The sequence below is a fragment of the Microcaecilia unicolor genome, chromosome 8 (assembly GCF_901765095.1).
Source record: "Microcaecilia unicolor chromosome 8, aMicUni1.1, whole genome shotgun sequence".
In the NCBI taxonomy this organism is placed as follows: Eukaryota; Metazoa; Chordata; class Amphibia; order Gymnophiona; family Siphonopidae; genus Microcaecilia; species Microcaecilia unicolor.
The window spans coordinates 200227532-200246216 of record NC_044038.1 but is presented as its reverse complement, the minus strand read 5'-3'; the positions used below and the strand labels follow the sequence as shown (position 1 = coordinate 200246216).

Here is an 18685-nt window from a genome sequence, read left to right as displayed (position 1 = left end):
CTGCGAGCAGAGCCTGCGACTCGAATCCCTATCAGGAACACTGCTGCTGGGTGGGCCTGACCCCAAATTGGGTGGGCCCAGGCCCACCTGGGCCTGCCCGTGGCTACGCCCCTGGCCCATGTATTATTGCAGCTGGAGAGCGCTGTGTGGCTCAAAAACGCAGTGAGTGCTGAGGGATTGAAGTGCTGCTTTGCCTGCTTCCACAGAGTTCTGGATTTAGTGGAGACCTGTAAGTTTTGTGCCTGCCATGGGGGTGGGTTGATGCAGCCACTGCTCTGTGTCTATCTTCAGAGCCTACCTCCCGTGGGGACTCAGGTATTGTGGGCAGCTCTGGCACTGCTGTGATGGTGACGGCCCCAGCTTTGGTGGGAACCTCTGACATTTTATAGAGCTGGTTTCCCTTTCTATGGCTGGGCAGGTTGCTGGACCCTCTGTGGTATGAATTTTTCACCAGATTTCATTCTAGCTATGTACAAAGCCTTCTGCCTTCGGAAGTTCGGGGGTGGAGGGGAGCAGGGGGAATGTTGTGGCTTGCTTGATGACTGGGTTGTGGTGGACCAGGAGCTAGCAAAGATTGAGATGGGGTCCTCTCTCCTTTTGGATGCTTTGCATGACTTGCTTTGTACTTCAGCTGTCCATGGCGCTCAGACAGTTTTCTCAGTAGCTGTCATTTCCGCACATCAGATTTTGGAGCTTCAGATCTGCCTCTCAACATCAATTTGTCATCCCTTTTTTCTGTATTATTGTAAAAAAAAAAAATAATAAAGGTGCCAGTACGCTGTACCAGTGCATACCCGCACAAAAAAAGTTCTGTGAAAACCTGACTGGCAAGGGGTATTCCAGGACTGGACTTGAGAAGCACTGGTCTAGACGCTCATTGAATCTCCTGCTGCTGCTGCTTTTTTCAACGAACAGCAGCGGCAGCCAAAGCAAGCAATATCGGTCCTTCCCCCAGTGGCATACCAAGGGCGGGCCAGTGGGGGCGGTCTGCCCCGGGTGTAAATACAAAGGGGGGGGGGGGGGGTGCTACGCTCCTGCTGCTCCTGACCCGTCCTTTTATTCATGCTGCTGGCGCAGCTGTTACCTCTTCTCCGCAGTCCCCAGTCTCAGAGAGAAGGGTGCTGTCGAGGGAGCTGAGGGTAGGCAGATGGAGACTGAGACCCGGCCCCCTGCATTTTTAAAATCTCTGAATCGGTAGCACAGCACCAGCGTGCAGCTCCTCGCATCTGTGAAACAAGCAGATTGCTTCGGGCCTTCCCTCACTGTCCAGTCCTCCTCTGATGTAACTTGCTATTTCCGCAAGGGCGGGACACATTGAAGGAAGGCCTGAGATGATCTGCTTGTTTCACAGATGCGAGGCGCTGCACACTGGCACTGCGCTGCTGATTCAGATATTTTTTAAATGCAGGGGGCCGGTTGGCAAAGCGAAGGGGGCTGTCGAGGGAGTTGAGGGTAGGCAGGTGAGGACTGGGTCAGGGGGGCTGAAAGGGGGGGTTTCAGAAGGAGGCTGGAGCTGGAACTGCAGTCAGAATGGGGCCATTCCTGGAGCAGGGGCAAGTGGGAGAATTGGTCTGGGGCTGAAAAGGGGGGCAGATGAGAGAATGGGGCTAGGGCTGAAAAGGGGGGCTATAATGCAAGGCAGCTGGATGAAGGGAACTGGAACTGGAGGCTAAAAAGGAGGGTAGGTGGGATAAGGGGCCAGTACTGGGGAGTGAAAAGGGGCAGGGGGGCTGTAAAGGGGACAAGGAGAAAGTGGCTGTGGCTGAAGCTCGGGACTGGTGGGAGAAAAGGGCTGGGGCTGAAACTAGGAGGGGTGAATGCTGAAAAGAGAGGTAGATTGACACACACACAGGGAAATGTGTTGTGATTGGCTCAGGGACTTCCAGGTCTCTCAGCTGAGTGAAGCAGTGCCAAAAAAGACGACTTTATTATTGCGGGGGGCGGGGGAATGACGGCCAAAATGGACGTTTTTTTTGATGGGCGTCCTCAATTGCACTGTCCTCTGGATCGAGCCGCATCGGAGTGGGTGAGCAGCGCGACGTCTTCGGGGGGGGGGGGGAGGGTGACGGCCAAAATGGACATTTTTTTTAAGTGGAGCGCTATTTTTTTTGTTGTTACTTTTGTTGCAGTTTTTCAATCCCATGCAGCCCCAACAAGAGGTACAGACCTCTCGTTAGATTTTCCAGCGTTAAGGCAATCGGAAAGGGTTAGTGCATCTCATTACAATAGGGTTTCTACACAATTTGCTCATCTGCATTCCGTTTTTGTTAGCTGCTACTGTCGTGGGAAAAAAGTCTTTAGTGCATGCCAGGGTTTACTACTTGCTCGTTAATGGCTCATTGTTTAGTGCATCTGGCCCTGGGTTGGGAACCCCTGGTATAGACACTAGCTGATCTAGGATACTTAACGGCTCATTTTCAGAGCACTTAGACTTGCAAAGTTTTAAAGTTCAATAGGTTACTAGGTAATTTTGTAAGTCTTCGTACTTTGAAAATATGCCTCTTAGGCCCAGATGCATTAGAGTCGGTAGGGAACGAGAATTCACTAAGGAAAGGGAATGCAAATGAGCTACTCATTGTAGCTCCGTTGCATTCACCATTACCTCGGTAGCCAGTCGGAGAATCGGGATGTCCCATTCGGTTATGCTCCTCTTCCAGGTCACTTCAGCCAATCAAGCGCGTCTAGCTTGCTGGTGTCAGCTAAACGCACTCAGATTGGCTGAAGAGACCTGGAAGAGGAGCATAATGGAAAGGGACGTTCCGAACTCTGGATCGACTCGCACGTCCCCGATTCCCTTCTCACACAGCTACAGAAGGTGAGCAGCGCCGGGGAGACAAAAAACAAAACTGCAAAAGACAAATAAAAGACGTCCCTCACAAGCGCAGGCAGAGTACGTCCATAAAGGACGCCCCTCACGTGCGCTCGCTGCTTTTTTTTTTTCTTTTTTACCTTTTTTTGGGGCCCTTTTCCTTTCCGATTCCCTCACAGGAGCCCTAAAGAGAGGTGCAGACCTCCCGTTAGGGTTCCCACGGTAAGGGAATCGGAAAAACGGTAGTGCATCTCATAATGAGCTGCTACGGTAGTGCAGCTCATTATCATAGCCTTTGGATAATTTGCATTCCGTTTTCGTTGCCTGCTACCGTGACAGTGAAAATGCCCTTAGTGCATGCCCCCGGTAAACTACTTTCGTTTTAAACTGGCTGGAACCAGTTTAAAACGCAAGTTGTGGGCTCATTAGGTTTAGTGCATCTGGCCCTTAATGTCATTGGGCCGTCCTTTTGGAATGCTATTGCATTGTCCCTTTCCCTAGAGGAATCTATACAAATCTTTATGAAACAATTAAAATCACTGCTGTTCCAAGATGCTTTTGAAACTTAATTACTACGTTGATGATCCCTTCTGTTGGGCGTTCTCTGGGTGGACTCAGGATATGCTGAAATATATGAAGTATGAATGTTTGTATATAATCTTTTATTGCTTTTACTCATTGTACTGTTCTGCTTCTTTGGAGTTTCTTTTATATTTTTTTAAAATTTTAGTATTGTGAACTGCCTAGATGGTCTTCAAACTTGGCAGTATATCAAATTTTAAACACACTTGGGAAATCTGAGCAGAGAGATGCATTATATGTCTGACTTCAGCTGAGAGGTCCTATGGGTCTTGCTCTGTCTCCCAGGAGCAGTCCGAGTTTGACTCTTCTCCTCTTGAGAAGTACGTGAAATAGTATGTCATCTAAAGCATCGTAAGCCTGAATAGACTGCATATGCAGCAGCCCTGAGAGCTCCTCCTTCAGCATAGCCCAGGTTTCCTCCTGTAGAGTAGGTGAGTTATAGCCTGAGCAGGCATAGGAGAGCTCGAGGACCTCAAAGGCTCTCATTGAGAAATAAGTTGTAGAGAAGGAGAGCAGTCATGGAAGCATGGATGCTTCCCATGTATCAAGGATGTTGAGGCAGCAAAGATTGTTGGCACTGTGTCTGGAGGAAGAATGATGGTGGTGCTTCTTAGGTTTTTTTACATTGTATGTCCCTCGATGCACGTGGCATCAGTGAGGACTATATGGAGTCCTTATGTGGCCGCGATACCAAGTCTGATGCCAAATACTCTTGATTCTGTATTAGTGCACCCGATGCCAGTGCCGATGCAGGTTGTGCGTCAAGCGCTGAATTCCCTTCCATTGAGTTCAATGGGGATAGCCTGAAAAACCCCAACTGCTCTGTCTAAACTATGCCCCTGGAATGCCTACAAGTAGCATCAGTATAAGAACAGTCAAATCCAGTTACTGTCACTGAATGTTTTTTTCCCCAGTCAGCACCCATTGTAACTATTTATCACGCCGTATAATGTCACACAAATCGATTAAATATCAACAACTTTAACTGCCTGGTGGTGTTTTTAAAAATAAAATAAGTACACACCTGCCACAGAGTAGGCTTATATGTGCGCTTCTGTGTTTGTACACTATTGGGACCAGATCTGGGAGCCTATGTTATAAAGGGGAAAGGGAAATGGGACTTGATATACCACCTTTCTGAGGTTTTTGCAACTACATTCAAAGTGATTTACATATATTCAGGTACTTATTTTGTACCTGGGGCAATGAAGGGTTAAGTGACTTGCCCAGAGTCACAAGGAGCTGCAGTGGGAATCGAACTCAGTTCCCCAGGATCAAAGTCCACTGCACTAACCACTAGGCTACTCCTCCACTCCTATTTTGCCTATATAAGATGGGCTTTAAATTGGCACATTCAGTTAAAAACTCAGGCCTTAAATGCTGCTTGTCTTCTCCTAATAGCAGTGATAATCCATTTTGGTGGCAGTAGTAACTTCCAAACAGAAGTGCTTCTTTTCTGCTTTCAGGGAAGAGAGGCCAGTGAGCAGCACATCCGCCAGGTATGCAGTGGGATGATAAGTGGTGAGTACTTCATTATTTCTGTTGGAGAAGAGATAGGGGTATAGACAAAAGGGAAAGTTTTCTGAGGTCAGAATTTTGGTATTTTACTTAGCAAAATATCCATGAAGCAGACATCTTGTTTGCTCCTTTCATGTGAGGAACATAAATTACTGGTGCCACACTATTTATTTATTTATTGTTTGCATTTGTATCCCACATTTTCCCACCTCTTTGCGGGCTCAGTGTGGCTTACAATAAGAGAAGAATGATGAAAATACATTTGTTGCAACTTGGTTATGGGTTATATTGTACAAGTTATGCGAGATAATCGAATTATCATTAGGAACATCACAATGGGACATCAACATTGAGACATTGGGAGGAGACAATGGGAAGCTTAAGAGCAGTGTTAAGACACTTTTTCAGTTCTCACAATGTGTAAAGTATATTTTTGTGTTTTGGAAAGAGAAAAAAATGAATATTGCACAGTGAAATTACACAATAAATTAAGGGACATTGCCACTATTAAATTTTCACTTTGAGGGATTTTTTTTTGACCAATAATCGAATTGCCACTAAAGATGCACTGTGTTACCATAATGAAAAATAGGTGTTAAAAGCATCTTGCAAAGTCTGAAGTCCTTTCCCCCTATATTCAAAGATTGTAAGACAAGTGGACCTGTGGGGTTCTCTATAGGTTGGAGTTTATACTATCTGGAGGAGAGGACCATTGTTTTGCCATTTTTGATATGTATCGCCAGCTTGAAAAACAGGATGAAGAGTGTCTGTAGAAAGCATTTTAATGCCCTTTTAACTTCCTGAGTTTGTTGTATAAAGTTACCTGCTGGTTTACAGGACCCCTGACGAAGGCCTGTGTCTGGTGCATCTTGACACCTTATATGTTAATCTGGAAATAAACATACAGTTTTTGATACTGATTGTCTTGGAACTTGCTCATGGTTCCTTCCACTCTGTAGATGTAGCTTAAGCACGATACTATGCATCCTCATGAGGAAAATGCAGGGTTTAGTTGAAACTAATATCATATTAGTGCAGGTTGTTAGTTTGTTTAAAGAAATGTTCTGATGCTAAAATATCTCCTTAACAACTAACTGCTTTGTAGCATGATACCTGTTAGATAAGTAAAAATCAGAGGGTATCTCGCACACTGTTCTGAAAGCATGTGATTGATTAATTCCATTGCACAGTATACAAACTCTTACAGTAGAATACAACCTTTGTTTGAAATTAATAACTTCTACTTCCATTTTGACTTTTAAGCTCAAATTGCTCAGTTAGCTGCAAATTTGAGACGGCCTTTGGTTCCTGGATTGGCTGGACAGCCTGGTCCTTCCGGTCCACCAGGCCTTCCTGGTGCAACTGGAAAAATTGGCCACGACGGTGCTCGTGGACCACCAGGATACAGAGGACCAGTAGGAGAGCTGGGAGACCCAGGTCCTAGAGGTAAGTAAAGGACATTTCATTTTCATATGATAAAACTTTTTGAGAAAACAAAGTATAAGTAAAGTAGTCTATCTACATACTTTAACTGCAATCATGCAACAGCTTGGCTTGTTGTTTAACTTTTTTATGTGGTGCAAGGCATTGCAATATTTTGAATGAGCTATTTCACAAACAACTTCCATGTTGTACGATAATTATAAAGTACTGTAAGATCCCATCGCTTAAACAATTTGTCCAATTAATTACTAATAGATCAAAATAGTAGCGAAAAAAGACCTCAGAAATAGAGCTCTCTATGTACACAAAAGGTATTGTTGCTTATGTTCAATCACGGGTCAGAAAGACTCCCTTGTACCATCATTTAAACAATGATATGAATGTAATTAATTTGGCTTCCATTGTACCTGGTGCCTAGTAAGGGAGAGGTGCTTCCCTGGAGAGTTGGGAATTCCTGAGAAGCACTGCAAGCCTGAAAGCTAAGTTTTTCTAAATTTATATTTTTTTCAGATGTTTGTGTTTGGTTTGATTTTTATGTTCAAAGCCACTCTCTTAGCTGTGTGTCCCTCTCAATTTTTTTCCTAGAAAATTTGCTGAGTTTACCTCCATCTATCCTATACATGAGGAAAAAAAATCCTTTCCTCTCATGTGCAGAGCTGCTTGCTCCTATAATTTGCTATAATTCTATCCTCCTGCTGATTTATAGTCTCTCCCTTCCCATCAACCTCTATGCTAGTTCTCCCTAGATAGGAAAACCAAGAGACAATTCTATTTAATAAACCCTCTATTGGACAAGCCTGCTTATTGATATCCCTTAACACAGTGCTCTTTCTCACACTTGTTAATAATATCAACATAACTTTCATTCAATGCAGTATATGTTGTGCCTTAGTCATAAAGCAAACCATCTGGAACCTTAGAGCTTGCCCTATCTGTCTCCAAATATCATCTATGAAAGATGAAATCAGCAAACTTTAGAAGGAATTGGTGGCAATGAAGGAAGCATCTAGGACTTCCCAATTCCCAGCCAATCTACCACCAGCACTTAAAGCAACAGAGGAATAGATGGATCAAAGAAGGCTCAGGTAGATTATGGCCTGTATCACAGAAGCATCCACCCTCCAAACCTTTGGCCCTGTATAATTTCTTTGCTGCATTGGAGCATTATGATGCTCAGAAAAGAAGTACTGAGGTTGAGCCAGAGACAAGGAATGTAACTCAATCCAAAAGACATCCCCAAAACAAAAACAAATTGGTTCAAAGCAGAAAATTCTTACTGCTAGGAGACTCCATTACAAGAGGCATTAACTTAGGGTCCCAACCTAGTGAAATGCCTTTCAGAATCCTCTGCTACCAACATAATGTGGTCCGAGAAGAGAGTAAGGATTCTAATACTGATATTGTAATCCACCCAGGGACAAATAACCTGGCCAACAATAGCAAGTTTGGAGCACAGCATTCCAGAAGCATTGGGACAGATTCAAATCTTTGGTTTGGATATCAGCTTTTTCTGAAGTTATTTCTACATACGGAAAGGGAGAGGAACGACTACATAAAACAGAGGAATTCAATAAGTGGCTTGAAGCCTGGTGTGAAGAATGTGGTTTAGATATATAGGAGGATGGGGCAGAACATGGAAAAATAGCAGGCTGTACTGGGGGGGTGGGGGGGATAAAAGGAAACAAGGGGAAATAAGTCACCCCCAAGTAAAAACAGAATATTAATGGGGAAGATAGTGTTAAATATAGAAAACCATATAAACTCACTTAACACATGGAAAGCAATGAGCACAAATGCTCATAGTCTAAGTGAAAAGGTTCAAGGTTTGAAAGCCCAGCTGTTTGAGGAAGACTTGGATATTGTTGCTATTACAGAGACATTGTTCAATGATTCCCATGAAGGGCATACAAACATATAGAGCTATAATCTTTTTAAGAAGGACAAAGAGGGTCAAAGAGAAGGAGGAATGGCACTGTATGTGAAAAATATCAGAGTGGCTGAAATGCAGGGAACCTGGGAAAAGGAAGAAGCTATATGGATCGTCCTGGAAAGAGAGAATGGAGCCTGTATCTACATGGGTGTTATCTATAGACCTCCAGCACAAATGGAGAAGCTGGACAAGGATTTGATCAAAGATACCCATAATCTTGGAATGAAAGGTGAGGTACTTAAGAACAGAAGTATTGCCATACTAGGACAGACTGAAGGTCCATCAAGCCCAGCATCCTGTTTCAAACAGTGGCCAATCCAGGTTACAAGTACCTGACAAGATCCCAAAACAGTACAATATATTTAATGCTGCTTATCCTAGAAATAAGCAGTGGATTTTTCCCAAGTCCATTTTAATAATGGCTTATGGACTTTTCTTTTAAGAAGCTATCCAAACCTCTTTTAAACACCGCTAAGCTTTTCTACATTTTACTACAATTCTCTTGCAATGAATTTCAGAGTTTAATTACACGTTAAGTGAAGAAATATTTTCTCTGATTTGTTTTACGTTCACTACAGGTACAGTTGCAGGGAGATTTCAAACTGCCTGATATGGATTAGAACGTCCCATCGACAGAGCTTGAAAGAAGCAGAGAGATTGTGGATGCCTGTCAAAATGCTTTGCTCAGACAAAGGGTGATGGAACCCATGAATGAAGGGGCAATTCTGGATCTAGTGCTCACAAATGGAGGAAGTGTTTCCAGCGGCTGCCTGGGTACCAGGCAATAATGATCATCATATGATAAGGTTTGATATAAGAGCAAAAGTGTAGTGCAGACACATAAAACTCAAAAGTACTGGATTTCAGATATGCTGATTTTGGTAAAATGGGGGAATATCTGAAGCAGATGGAGTTGACGGCATGAGTAGGCATAGGAGAGAGGTGGAAGAGCAGTGGTCCAAGCTGAAAGCTGCTATAAATATAGCAATGAATCTTTATACAAGGAAGATAAGCAAAAACAAGAGAAACAGGAAGCCTATACGGTTCTTCAAACAAGTGGCTGAAAAAATAAGGGCAAAGAGGCTGAGTTCAAGAAATACAGAAAAACGCAACAAGAGGATCATGGAAAAGGATTACCGGATTAAACTCAAAAAAGCAAAGAAGGAAATACAGCTAGTGAAAGCACAGGCAGAAGAAAAAATGGCTAAAGATGTATTAGGTGACAAGACCTTTTTCAGATGTAATGGATTGGAGAAAGGAGAAAAGCTAGGAATGGAAAGATGCTGAGAACGGCTATGTGGAGAACGATGAGGGTACAGTGAATGTGTTAAATACTTCTCTTCGGTGTTCATGGAATAAAATCCTGGAGGAGGACTGAGGTCAGCTGCTGAGGGTATATCTGGGAATGGAGTTTATATTGCACTGTTCATGGAAGAAAGCATTCGTAAACAACTTGAAAATCTGAACATGGACAAAGCTGTGGGGTTGGATGGGGTACATTCCAGGGTACTGAGGGAGTTTAGAGAAATCCTGGCGAATTGAATGAAAAGTTTGATACAAATAGTAAAAGACTATTGGAGGTGAAACAATGCATTTTGGCACAGGAAGACCTTAGCTTGCATATGGAACAACAAATAGCAGAAATCCGCAAGGAAACCTTAGAACTTCAGACCAAGGCATTGGATTATGAAAACAGGCAAAGACGGAACAATTTACGACTTGTTGGCCTTCCAGAGTTGGTGCAAGCTGCAGATATCTATTAGATATTTAACACATGGCTGCTTGAGCTACTGGGCCTTGTAGCAGAAGGTGGGCAGTACTGCTGTGAGCGGGCGCACTGGGTCGGTTCTAAACAGCAGGACAATCAAAGACCCAGGACGGCAATGGCCTGGTACCTCAACTGGAGAGAGAAGGAGGCCCTTTTGAAGGTGTTCAGAAGAGTTGAGTCCTTGGAATACAAGGGCCCTAAATTACTCCATGCATGTGGTGGCGCAATGTAAGATCATGCCGCCCTACTCGGAACTACACAGGGAGCCCGCTTTGCGCTGCTGTTTCCTGCATCACTATGGGTCTGGTGTATGTTAATCAGACACTAACATTGAAATCAGTGGACTGGAGGAGGCTAGGGCCTTTTTGGAAAAACTGAATATCGTATTGTGAGGGTAGTGAGGGTTTGGGACTATGAAGTAGTGAGCATCAGGGAGAGCAGAGGTCACGGTTAATGTTTCTTTTCTAATATGACTCACTGCTTTCCTTGATTTGCAGACACACGGAAGAACTAGTGAACTCTGACCAAAGTGCCTTGAGGATTGTTTTGTATGGGCAGTCATTTCACTGTTTTGCAGCAGAGATGGAGCTGGGGGGGTGCCCCTTCAGACAAAAGTTGGTGACTGTTATGAAGACCCAGGAGTTTCCAATGGTTTTGCTTTCTGCATGGAGAAGAATATGCATGATGGAGGGGTGTTTGCGCAAAATGGGTTGGGGGTGGGTTAAGATGGGTTGGGTGGGAGAAAACTCCTGAGTGTATATGTATGGATGAGGGATTTTGTGCAACCTGTTCTTTTGGAGTGGGGGGGGGGGGGGGTACAGGGTTCATGTTATATGGGAGACTTTGCATGGTGGTTTCTGTGCTGGGAGGGGGGTCGGGCCTAACTGGGGTCCAGACACACCACGTACATGTTGTGGATTTATTCATAAATCTGTTTATGTTCACTGTAATGAATAACTTAAAGATTGTTACTCTCACTGATTAAACGCATTAGAGCGCTCACTTTTCTTTTCTTTTTTTTTTATTCTTTATTTATAGTTTTCAAAATATACATTCACATAAAATAAATGTCTGAAAAACAGGAAATACAAGAAGAAGAAATCCTCTTTATCCTTTACATATTCAAGGATACTTGGAAATAGCATTGTTACTTAGTCCACAAATAATGATCAAGACACAAAGAAATTAAATAGGGGAAAATTAAGAGAAATACTCTAAATAAAATACAATGAGAGGGTAGGGTCCAGGTCCCTGTCAGCGGTTTTAGCTCCCTTCTGGTGCATTCGAGGTAGTTTCACCACCGCTTTCTTTAGCAATTATAAATTGCCTCAATTTATCTGGGTCAAAAAATATATAATGTGACATATTTAAGGAAATAAGACATCTACATGCAAATTTCAGCTTGAAAGTGCCACCTAGTGCAAGAATCCGAGGCCTCAGCCCCAGAAATTCTCTCCTTCTCTGAGTAGATTTACTAATATCTGGAAACACTTGTATCCTTGATCCGAAAAATTGAGCAGAAATAAATCTGGAGTATAGTCTGAATACGTTATTTCTATCAGTTTCAAAGGCAAAAGACGCAAGAAGAGTCGTGCGTTCTGTAATAGCTACTAAGAACATTTCAAGAAATTGTGTTAAGTTCACTTCTGGAGCCGCCACTGGAGATGTTTTAGCTCCCGTAATATAGTAAGCTTTTACGATTGGAGGCAGAGCTTCTTTTGGAATTCCTAATATTTCGGTAAAATATTTCCTTAACATCTCTACTGGAAGTATCAAAGGAGTCTTAGGAAAATTTAAAAATCTTAGGTTATTACGGCTAAGTTGATTATCAAAGTATTCAATTTTCCTTTGTGCGTTATCCCTTTCAATCACTATATTACCAACAATAGTTTGCAGTTTCTTAATCTCTAGTAAATTTGACTCACTCTTATCTTCTTGTGCTTTAACTCTCGATTCCGTAGTCTGCTGTTGTTGTTTAAGTTCTTTTACTTCAGTATTAAATGAAGTCGAAACCTGAAGCAGGGATGAATTCAAAACCTGGATTGCATCCCAAAGGACCTCTAAGGTAACGACTGCCGGTCTTGATCTCATGCCGATTCCCACAGGCGGAGCAACCAGGATGGGGGAAGGCGAGGAATCGATACCTCCTGCCCTCCCATCTGATGTCAACCCATTCGGCGTCGAATAACCAACAGGGCCACCACTAGCCTCAGAAAACACCGACTGAGGCTCTCCCATCGGCCTTGAATCTCCGCCCGGTCTTGGCGGGGCTGTCTGTTTGGGCGGGCTCAACGACACCGCTTCCACGCTAAGATCCCTCAGGTGTTCTGGGGATCCAACCAAGGTAGGGATCTGGACTCCAAGCGCCTGAAGGCCGAAAGCTTCCAAAGTCGGCTGTCGGAGAGTTAGAGTCTCACCAGGGTTAGGAGTGGCTTTAGCCCCGGGTTTCCCCTTTCTTTTCCCCATATCAAGGGTAAAAGAAAGAAAACACTACGAAACACGACTTGAGATTCGGGAGCATTTCAAATCTTTATGTACCATCAGTCCCACCATGCTGTAAAAAAATTTGGATACACTCAGGCAATCCTTCCTGAGCAAATATAGATAGTCTGATCCCTCTATTCCACAATGATACACTGGCCTCATTTGAGTGATGGGTAGGGGGAAGAGGGACATTGTGATATTATGGTGTGGATGTTTTGGTTGTGTCTGCATGGGGGAGTATGAGTGTAGTGTTTGTTGGTCTGATGGAGGTGCTGGATGAACAAGTGTCTGTGAGTTAGAGGATTGTAAATACTACACAGTATGGGTTGATGGAGACATCTTTTTTCAAGATCGAGGGTTTGTGTAATTGATCTTAGAGTTTGAACTATACAGGTGGAGGCTTGCATGTCTTTGGTATATACTATGCTGTCATGGGTTTGATATTCTGTTTATATGAGACATTGTACTGTTTCTGCCCATTACTGTTAATAAACAAAAAAAAGTAACTCCAATAATAATGGAGAGAATAACAAATATCAAAACAATGCAGTCATTAAAAACAAAACCTTATCTTAAACTTAAAAATTGTAGTCGAACAGATTCTTTGTTTCCTAAAAAAGGAAAAAGAAAATGCAAATCTCAAATCTAAAGGAAGAGTATTCCATAGTCTAACTCTGACACATGGAAAAGAGGCTTTGAGAATAGATGTAAACCAAAAGTTTTTCAAAGAAGGAAAACCCAGTTTCAAGTTCTCAAAAAATCCGATGGTCTTTCTACAGGTGAAAAAAGTCAGTAATTTGGTTACTCCTTCAGAATTCAGACCAAAAATTGACTTAAAAATCAAACATAAAATCTTAAATTCAATATGCTTATATATCCTAAGCTAGTCAGTCTCAGTAAATCAAAGATACACTATCAAAATGCCTGTGGCCTCAAATCAACCAAATAGCTGTGGTTTGCATCAACTGCAACCATTTTAACTGCTTTACTGAGATACCAGAGTAGAGTGAATTACAATAATCCAACTGTGGTAGAAAGACAAACTGAGCAACAGATCTAAACCCAAAGCTATCAAAGTTTAAAGTAAAACCTTCTACTGAGAATACTAATCTGTTTCTAAGATTAAAAAAAAGATAAAGTTGAATCTAGCATTACTCCCAACACTCTAGAATGGTCCTCAATACTTAGTATCTTCCCTGATAATAAAAAGTAATAATTTTACTTGGAAGTTTGACTATTGGGCTCATTTTCGAAATAGAAGGATGTCCATCTTTCGACATAAATCGGAAGACGGACGTCCTTCTCCCAGGGATGTCCAAATGGGTATAATCGAAACCCGATTTAGGATGTCTCCAACTGCACTCCGTCGCAAGGACAGCCAAAGTTCAAGGGGGCGTGTCGGAGGTGTAGTGAAGGCGGGACTTGGGTGTGCCTAACACTTGGACGTCCTTGACCCATAATCGAAAAAAAAACAAGGACGTCCCTGACGAACACTTGGACATTTTCACCCGGACCTGTTTTTCTTATGACTAAGGCACAAAAAGGTGCCTGAAATGACCAGATGACCACCGGAGAGAATTGGGGATGACCTCCTGTTACTCCCCCAGTGGACACTAACCACCTCCCACCCTCAAAAAACATCTTTAAAGATATGTCGTGCCAGCCTCAGATGTCATACTTAGGTCCATGACAGTGCATGCAGGTTCCAGGAGCAGTTTTAGTAGGTACTGCAGTGCACTTCAGACAGGCGGACCCAGGCCTATACCCCACCTGTTACATTTGTGGAGGGAACAGCGAGCTCTCCAAAACCCACCACAAACCCACTGTACCCATATATAGATGCCCCCCTTCACCCGTAAGGGCTATGGTAGTGGTGTACAGTTGTGGGTAGTGGGTTTGGGGGGGGGGGTTGGGGCGCTCAGCACACAAGGTAAAGGAGCTATGTACCTGGGAGCAATTTATGAAGTCCACTGCAGTGCCCCCTAGGGTGCCCGGTTGGTGTCCTGGCAAGTCAGGGGGACCAGTGCACTACAAATGCTGGCTCCTTCCATGACCAAATGGCTTGTATTTGGTCGTTTTTGACATGGACGTCTTTGGTTTCGAAAATTGCCGGAAGTCAGAAACGTGCATGTCTAGGGACGTCCAAATCTAGGGATGGTGAAATTTAAGGATTTGGATGTCCATGACAGTATTTTCGAAACGAAAGATGGACGTCCATCTTGTTTTGAAAATACGGGTTTCCTTGCCCCTGGATTTCCACGTTTTGTAAGGACGTCCAAATTGCAACTTGGACATCCCTTTTGAAAATGCCCCTCCACATCACGAAACCAAAGTACTTTCATTTTTTTTTGTTTATTTAGTTTCAAAAGATAACTTATAGCCCAATTATCTATCAAGGAGATATAGTTTTTGATAGAATCTATGGTACTGTCCCAACTAGATGAAGCAGAAACCAAAAGAAAAATATCATCTGCATAAGAAAGTACAAAAGTCTCATCACTCAGAAAATAACCCAAATACATTAAACAGAGAAGGAGACAGTGGAGTATCCTGTGGATCCCCATAACCAGGATTCTAATCAAAAGATCTTCCACCACTTCCTATAACACTATAAGTCCTATTTTTCAAAAATTGTTCAAACCACCTGAATACACTTTGAGAAATGGTTAGTTTGTTCAGTTTATACTGCATCAAATGCTGCCAAAATAGCCAACTGCAGCAAAAAAGCTTGCTTTCCCATTCAGAGAAAATGTCTTATTTTTGTAGTAAGAACCAAGAGCAATGTTTCCATGTCTTGTATATTCATGCATTGTTTCATGGTAGATGGGTACCACTACCTGATTATGGGGAGCTGATCTGAATATTCTGGCTGGACTGTAGGGAATCAGAGGACATGACCGGAATGTGAACTAATATATTAGGAGATGAGGGGAAGAGCAGAGAACAAATTGAATGTATTAGCCAAAGTTTGTAGAAACAGCACCAAACCATCCGAGAAAATTTGGGATTTGAAGGAAAGGCCCGAATCTAGAAGTACACCCAGGATATGGATAGTCTCTACCTGGAGAACTGGGGTATTAGAAAGAAGAACACAACAAAAGAAGAACTGACCTTCGCAAACATAAAAACTAAGAACACAAACAGCAAAGGTGACAAAGTCCCAGGTGTAGGTAAAACTGGGTTCTCTCTATTAGAAAACAATATACACTTGGATTTTGGGGGATTAGAACCAGTTTGTTTATGAAAGCAATTGGTAATCTGAAGAAGTTATGACTTATAGTAGAGATCTTTCAGGGAAGAATAGGAATCCAGTGTACAAAGGACCTGGATGTCATCTGCATAAATATATATGGTAAGTTCAAGAGACTGAGCCAAGGTCAGCAGAGGAGCAAGAAAAATAATGAATAATGGAGGCAAAAGAATTGAGCCCTGAGCAACCCCAGAACCAGGGCTAAATGGCATAGAGGAAGAGTTACAGAAGGATGCTGCCTCCTCTGCCCCCCCAGGGTATAAAATCACACACATGACAAGCGACAAAAAGAAGGGAGGGGCCTAGCCATCCAATACAGACACTTTTTCCAGGTAGAATTGATCTCCACATTCAGCTCCTCCCACCTGGAAATATTTGCTTGCACTATACACGACAGCACCCTACAAGGCCAATTATGTTGCTGCGTATTCTGTCGAGCCCCTGGCAAGTGGTCAGACTCACAGTCAAAGTTTATGGACTTCATCTCAAACATATGTGTGAACAACTCGAACGTGCCACTACCCGGAGACGTAAACCTACACGCAGTCAACTTCAGGATTAAAAATACCAGCGACAGCTTGATCTTCCTACAACAATGGGACTTCCACCACCCAATTACAACCAAAACCCATGTACAAGGCACACGCTTGATCTGCTCAAATACAGACTCACAGAAACACACAACTTTAAGCTACAGAATGTCAACCAGGAGGAAGTAATTTGGTCAGACCACTTCAAACTAACCTTTACTGTCAACTGGAAAGAAAACACACCTAGACAGCCAACAGCAACCAGATCATACCAGACACAAGGTAAGATAGATAGCAAGCTCTACTGGTCCAAGCTCTAATGGTCTTCAAACTCCATCAACTTTGTCAGAATGGGAGGTCTCAGACCGTATTGAATGAAATGAAACCGCTAAGGACGAAAACAACTTCCAGACCGAAGATTACACCATGGTTTAATAACGAACTTGGGGCACTAAAAAGAGCCTGCAGAAAAAAACAAATTAGATGACAACAAAACAGCATGGAGAAGGACAATAAAGATATACAAGTCTAAAATAAGACAATACAAATTCCAATACTACAAAGAGCAGATTGGACCAGGCTATTTCAACACCAGAAAACTATATGGGCTGGTTAATGGTCTTTTAAACACCTCACCACTGACCGCAGAAAACGGCAACCCACCCACAGCAGACAAGCTAGCAAGATACTTTGAAACCAAAATAATAACCCTAAGAAAGGATCTCAAGAACGACGAAACAGCAAGGGAGTACTACATCAAAGAATTAAGTGATTGCAACGAAACAATCACAGTCGACAGACTGTGATCCTCGTTCTAAACATCTCAACTGGAGGAGGTTCATCATATGACAACCAGATTCTCAACAGTCTATTGCTTGATGGACATCTGCCCTAATTACATAATGAAAGAAGCCCCGACCTCCTTCTGTGAATAACTCATAGCCTACATGTCAACGATGCTATCAAAGGCTCATTACCCTACAGAAAAGACATAATACTAACCCTCATCCTGAAAAATATGAAGATCAGAAGAGGCAACATCAAAAAGTGTAGACCAATAGCATTGATCCCTGTCATAGCTAAAATCATGGAAGGGATGGTTGCCAAACAGCTAATGGAATGTCTGTGCAAATTCTCCATACTCCATGACTCGCAATCCAGCTTCAGACCACAGTTCAGCACGGAGACTGTCCCAACGACTCTAATAGCCAAATTCAGGAAGCAAAGAAGCCTAGGTAAAAAGATCAAATTGCTTTAGTTTGACATGTCCTCGGCCTTTGACATGGTAGACCACCCCATCTTATTAAGACTAGTAGACAAAATTGGAATTGGAGGAGCAGTTCACAACTGGTTCAAGTGATTTCTCACGTCTAGATCATACTAAATTAAAATGAACAACACAACTTCACTAATCTGGAAAGCAATCAGTGGAGTCCCACAAGGGTCCCCCATCTCACCCACTTTATTCAACATAATGATAATCCCACTAGCAATAACGTTATTGAAACGAAGATTTCACTCATTCATCTATGCAGACGATGTAACCATATACATCCCTTTCTAATAAGACCTAATGAAAATTACAAATCTGATTAAAGCCGAGCTAAATATGGTGGAGTCCTGGGCTTCTGCCTGCAAACTAAAATTAAACACAGAAAAGATACAACTTCTCGTAATAACACCACCATACTGCGATACCACATACCCCAGCATCACCACAGAAGGAGCTACATACCCCATCTCGGACCACCTTAAGGTCTACAAAATCCTGAGTGGTGTAGAATGAGTAGAAGTAAATCGATTTTGTACTCGTTCCAAAAGTACAAAGACTAGGGGACACTCAAGGAAGTTACATGGGAATACTTTTAAAACAAATAGGAGGAAATATTTTTTTCACTCAACGAATAAGTCCTCTGGAACTCTTTGCCGGAGGAGGTAGTAACAGCAGTTAGCATAACTGGGTTTAAAAAAGGTTTGGACAAATTCCTGGAGGAAAAGTTCATAATCTGCTGTTGAGAAAGACATGGGAAGCAGCTGCTTGCCCTGGGATTTGTAGTATGGAGTGTTGCCACGATTTGGGTTTCTGCCAGGTAGTTGTGACCTGCCTTGGCCACTGTTTGGAAAACAGAATACTGGGCTAGATGGACCATTGCTCTGACCCAGTATGGCTACTCTTGTATTGTTATGTTCTTATGTCCCAGGAATCATACTAGACCGAAAAACTGTCTTTTGAAAAACAAGTGAAAAACGTAACGTCTAAAATGTTCCACACAATGTGGAAACTGAGGAGAATTAGAGGATACTTCCCAAAGACCATATTCTGCCTATTAGTACAATCAATGGTACTCGCACATACTGACTACTGCAATGC

The 18685-nt window shown here is 42.8% G+C and overlaps 1 protein-coding gene across 1 annotated transcript in view; it reads left to right on the top strand.

The window, feature by feature from the left end:
- Positions 1–18685, top strand: part of COL9A3 (collagen type IX alpha 3 chain) — a 169712-nt gene that overhangs the window by 133447 nt on the left and 17580 nt on the right. Inside the window, exons 29-30 of the mRNA XM_030213529.1 lie at positions 4858–4912; positions 6173–6355. Of these exons, the coding sequence (XP_030069389.1) occupies positions 4858–4912; positions 6173–6355 (238 nt within the window). The remainder of the gene's footprint in view (positions 1–4857; positions 4913–6172; positions 6356–18685) is intronic.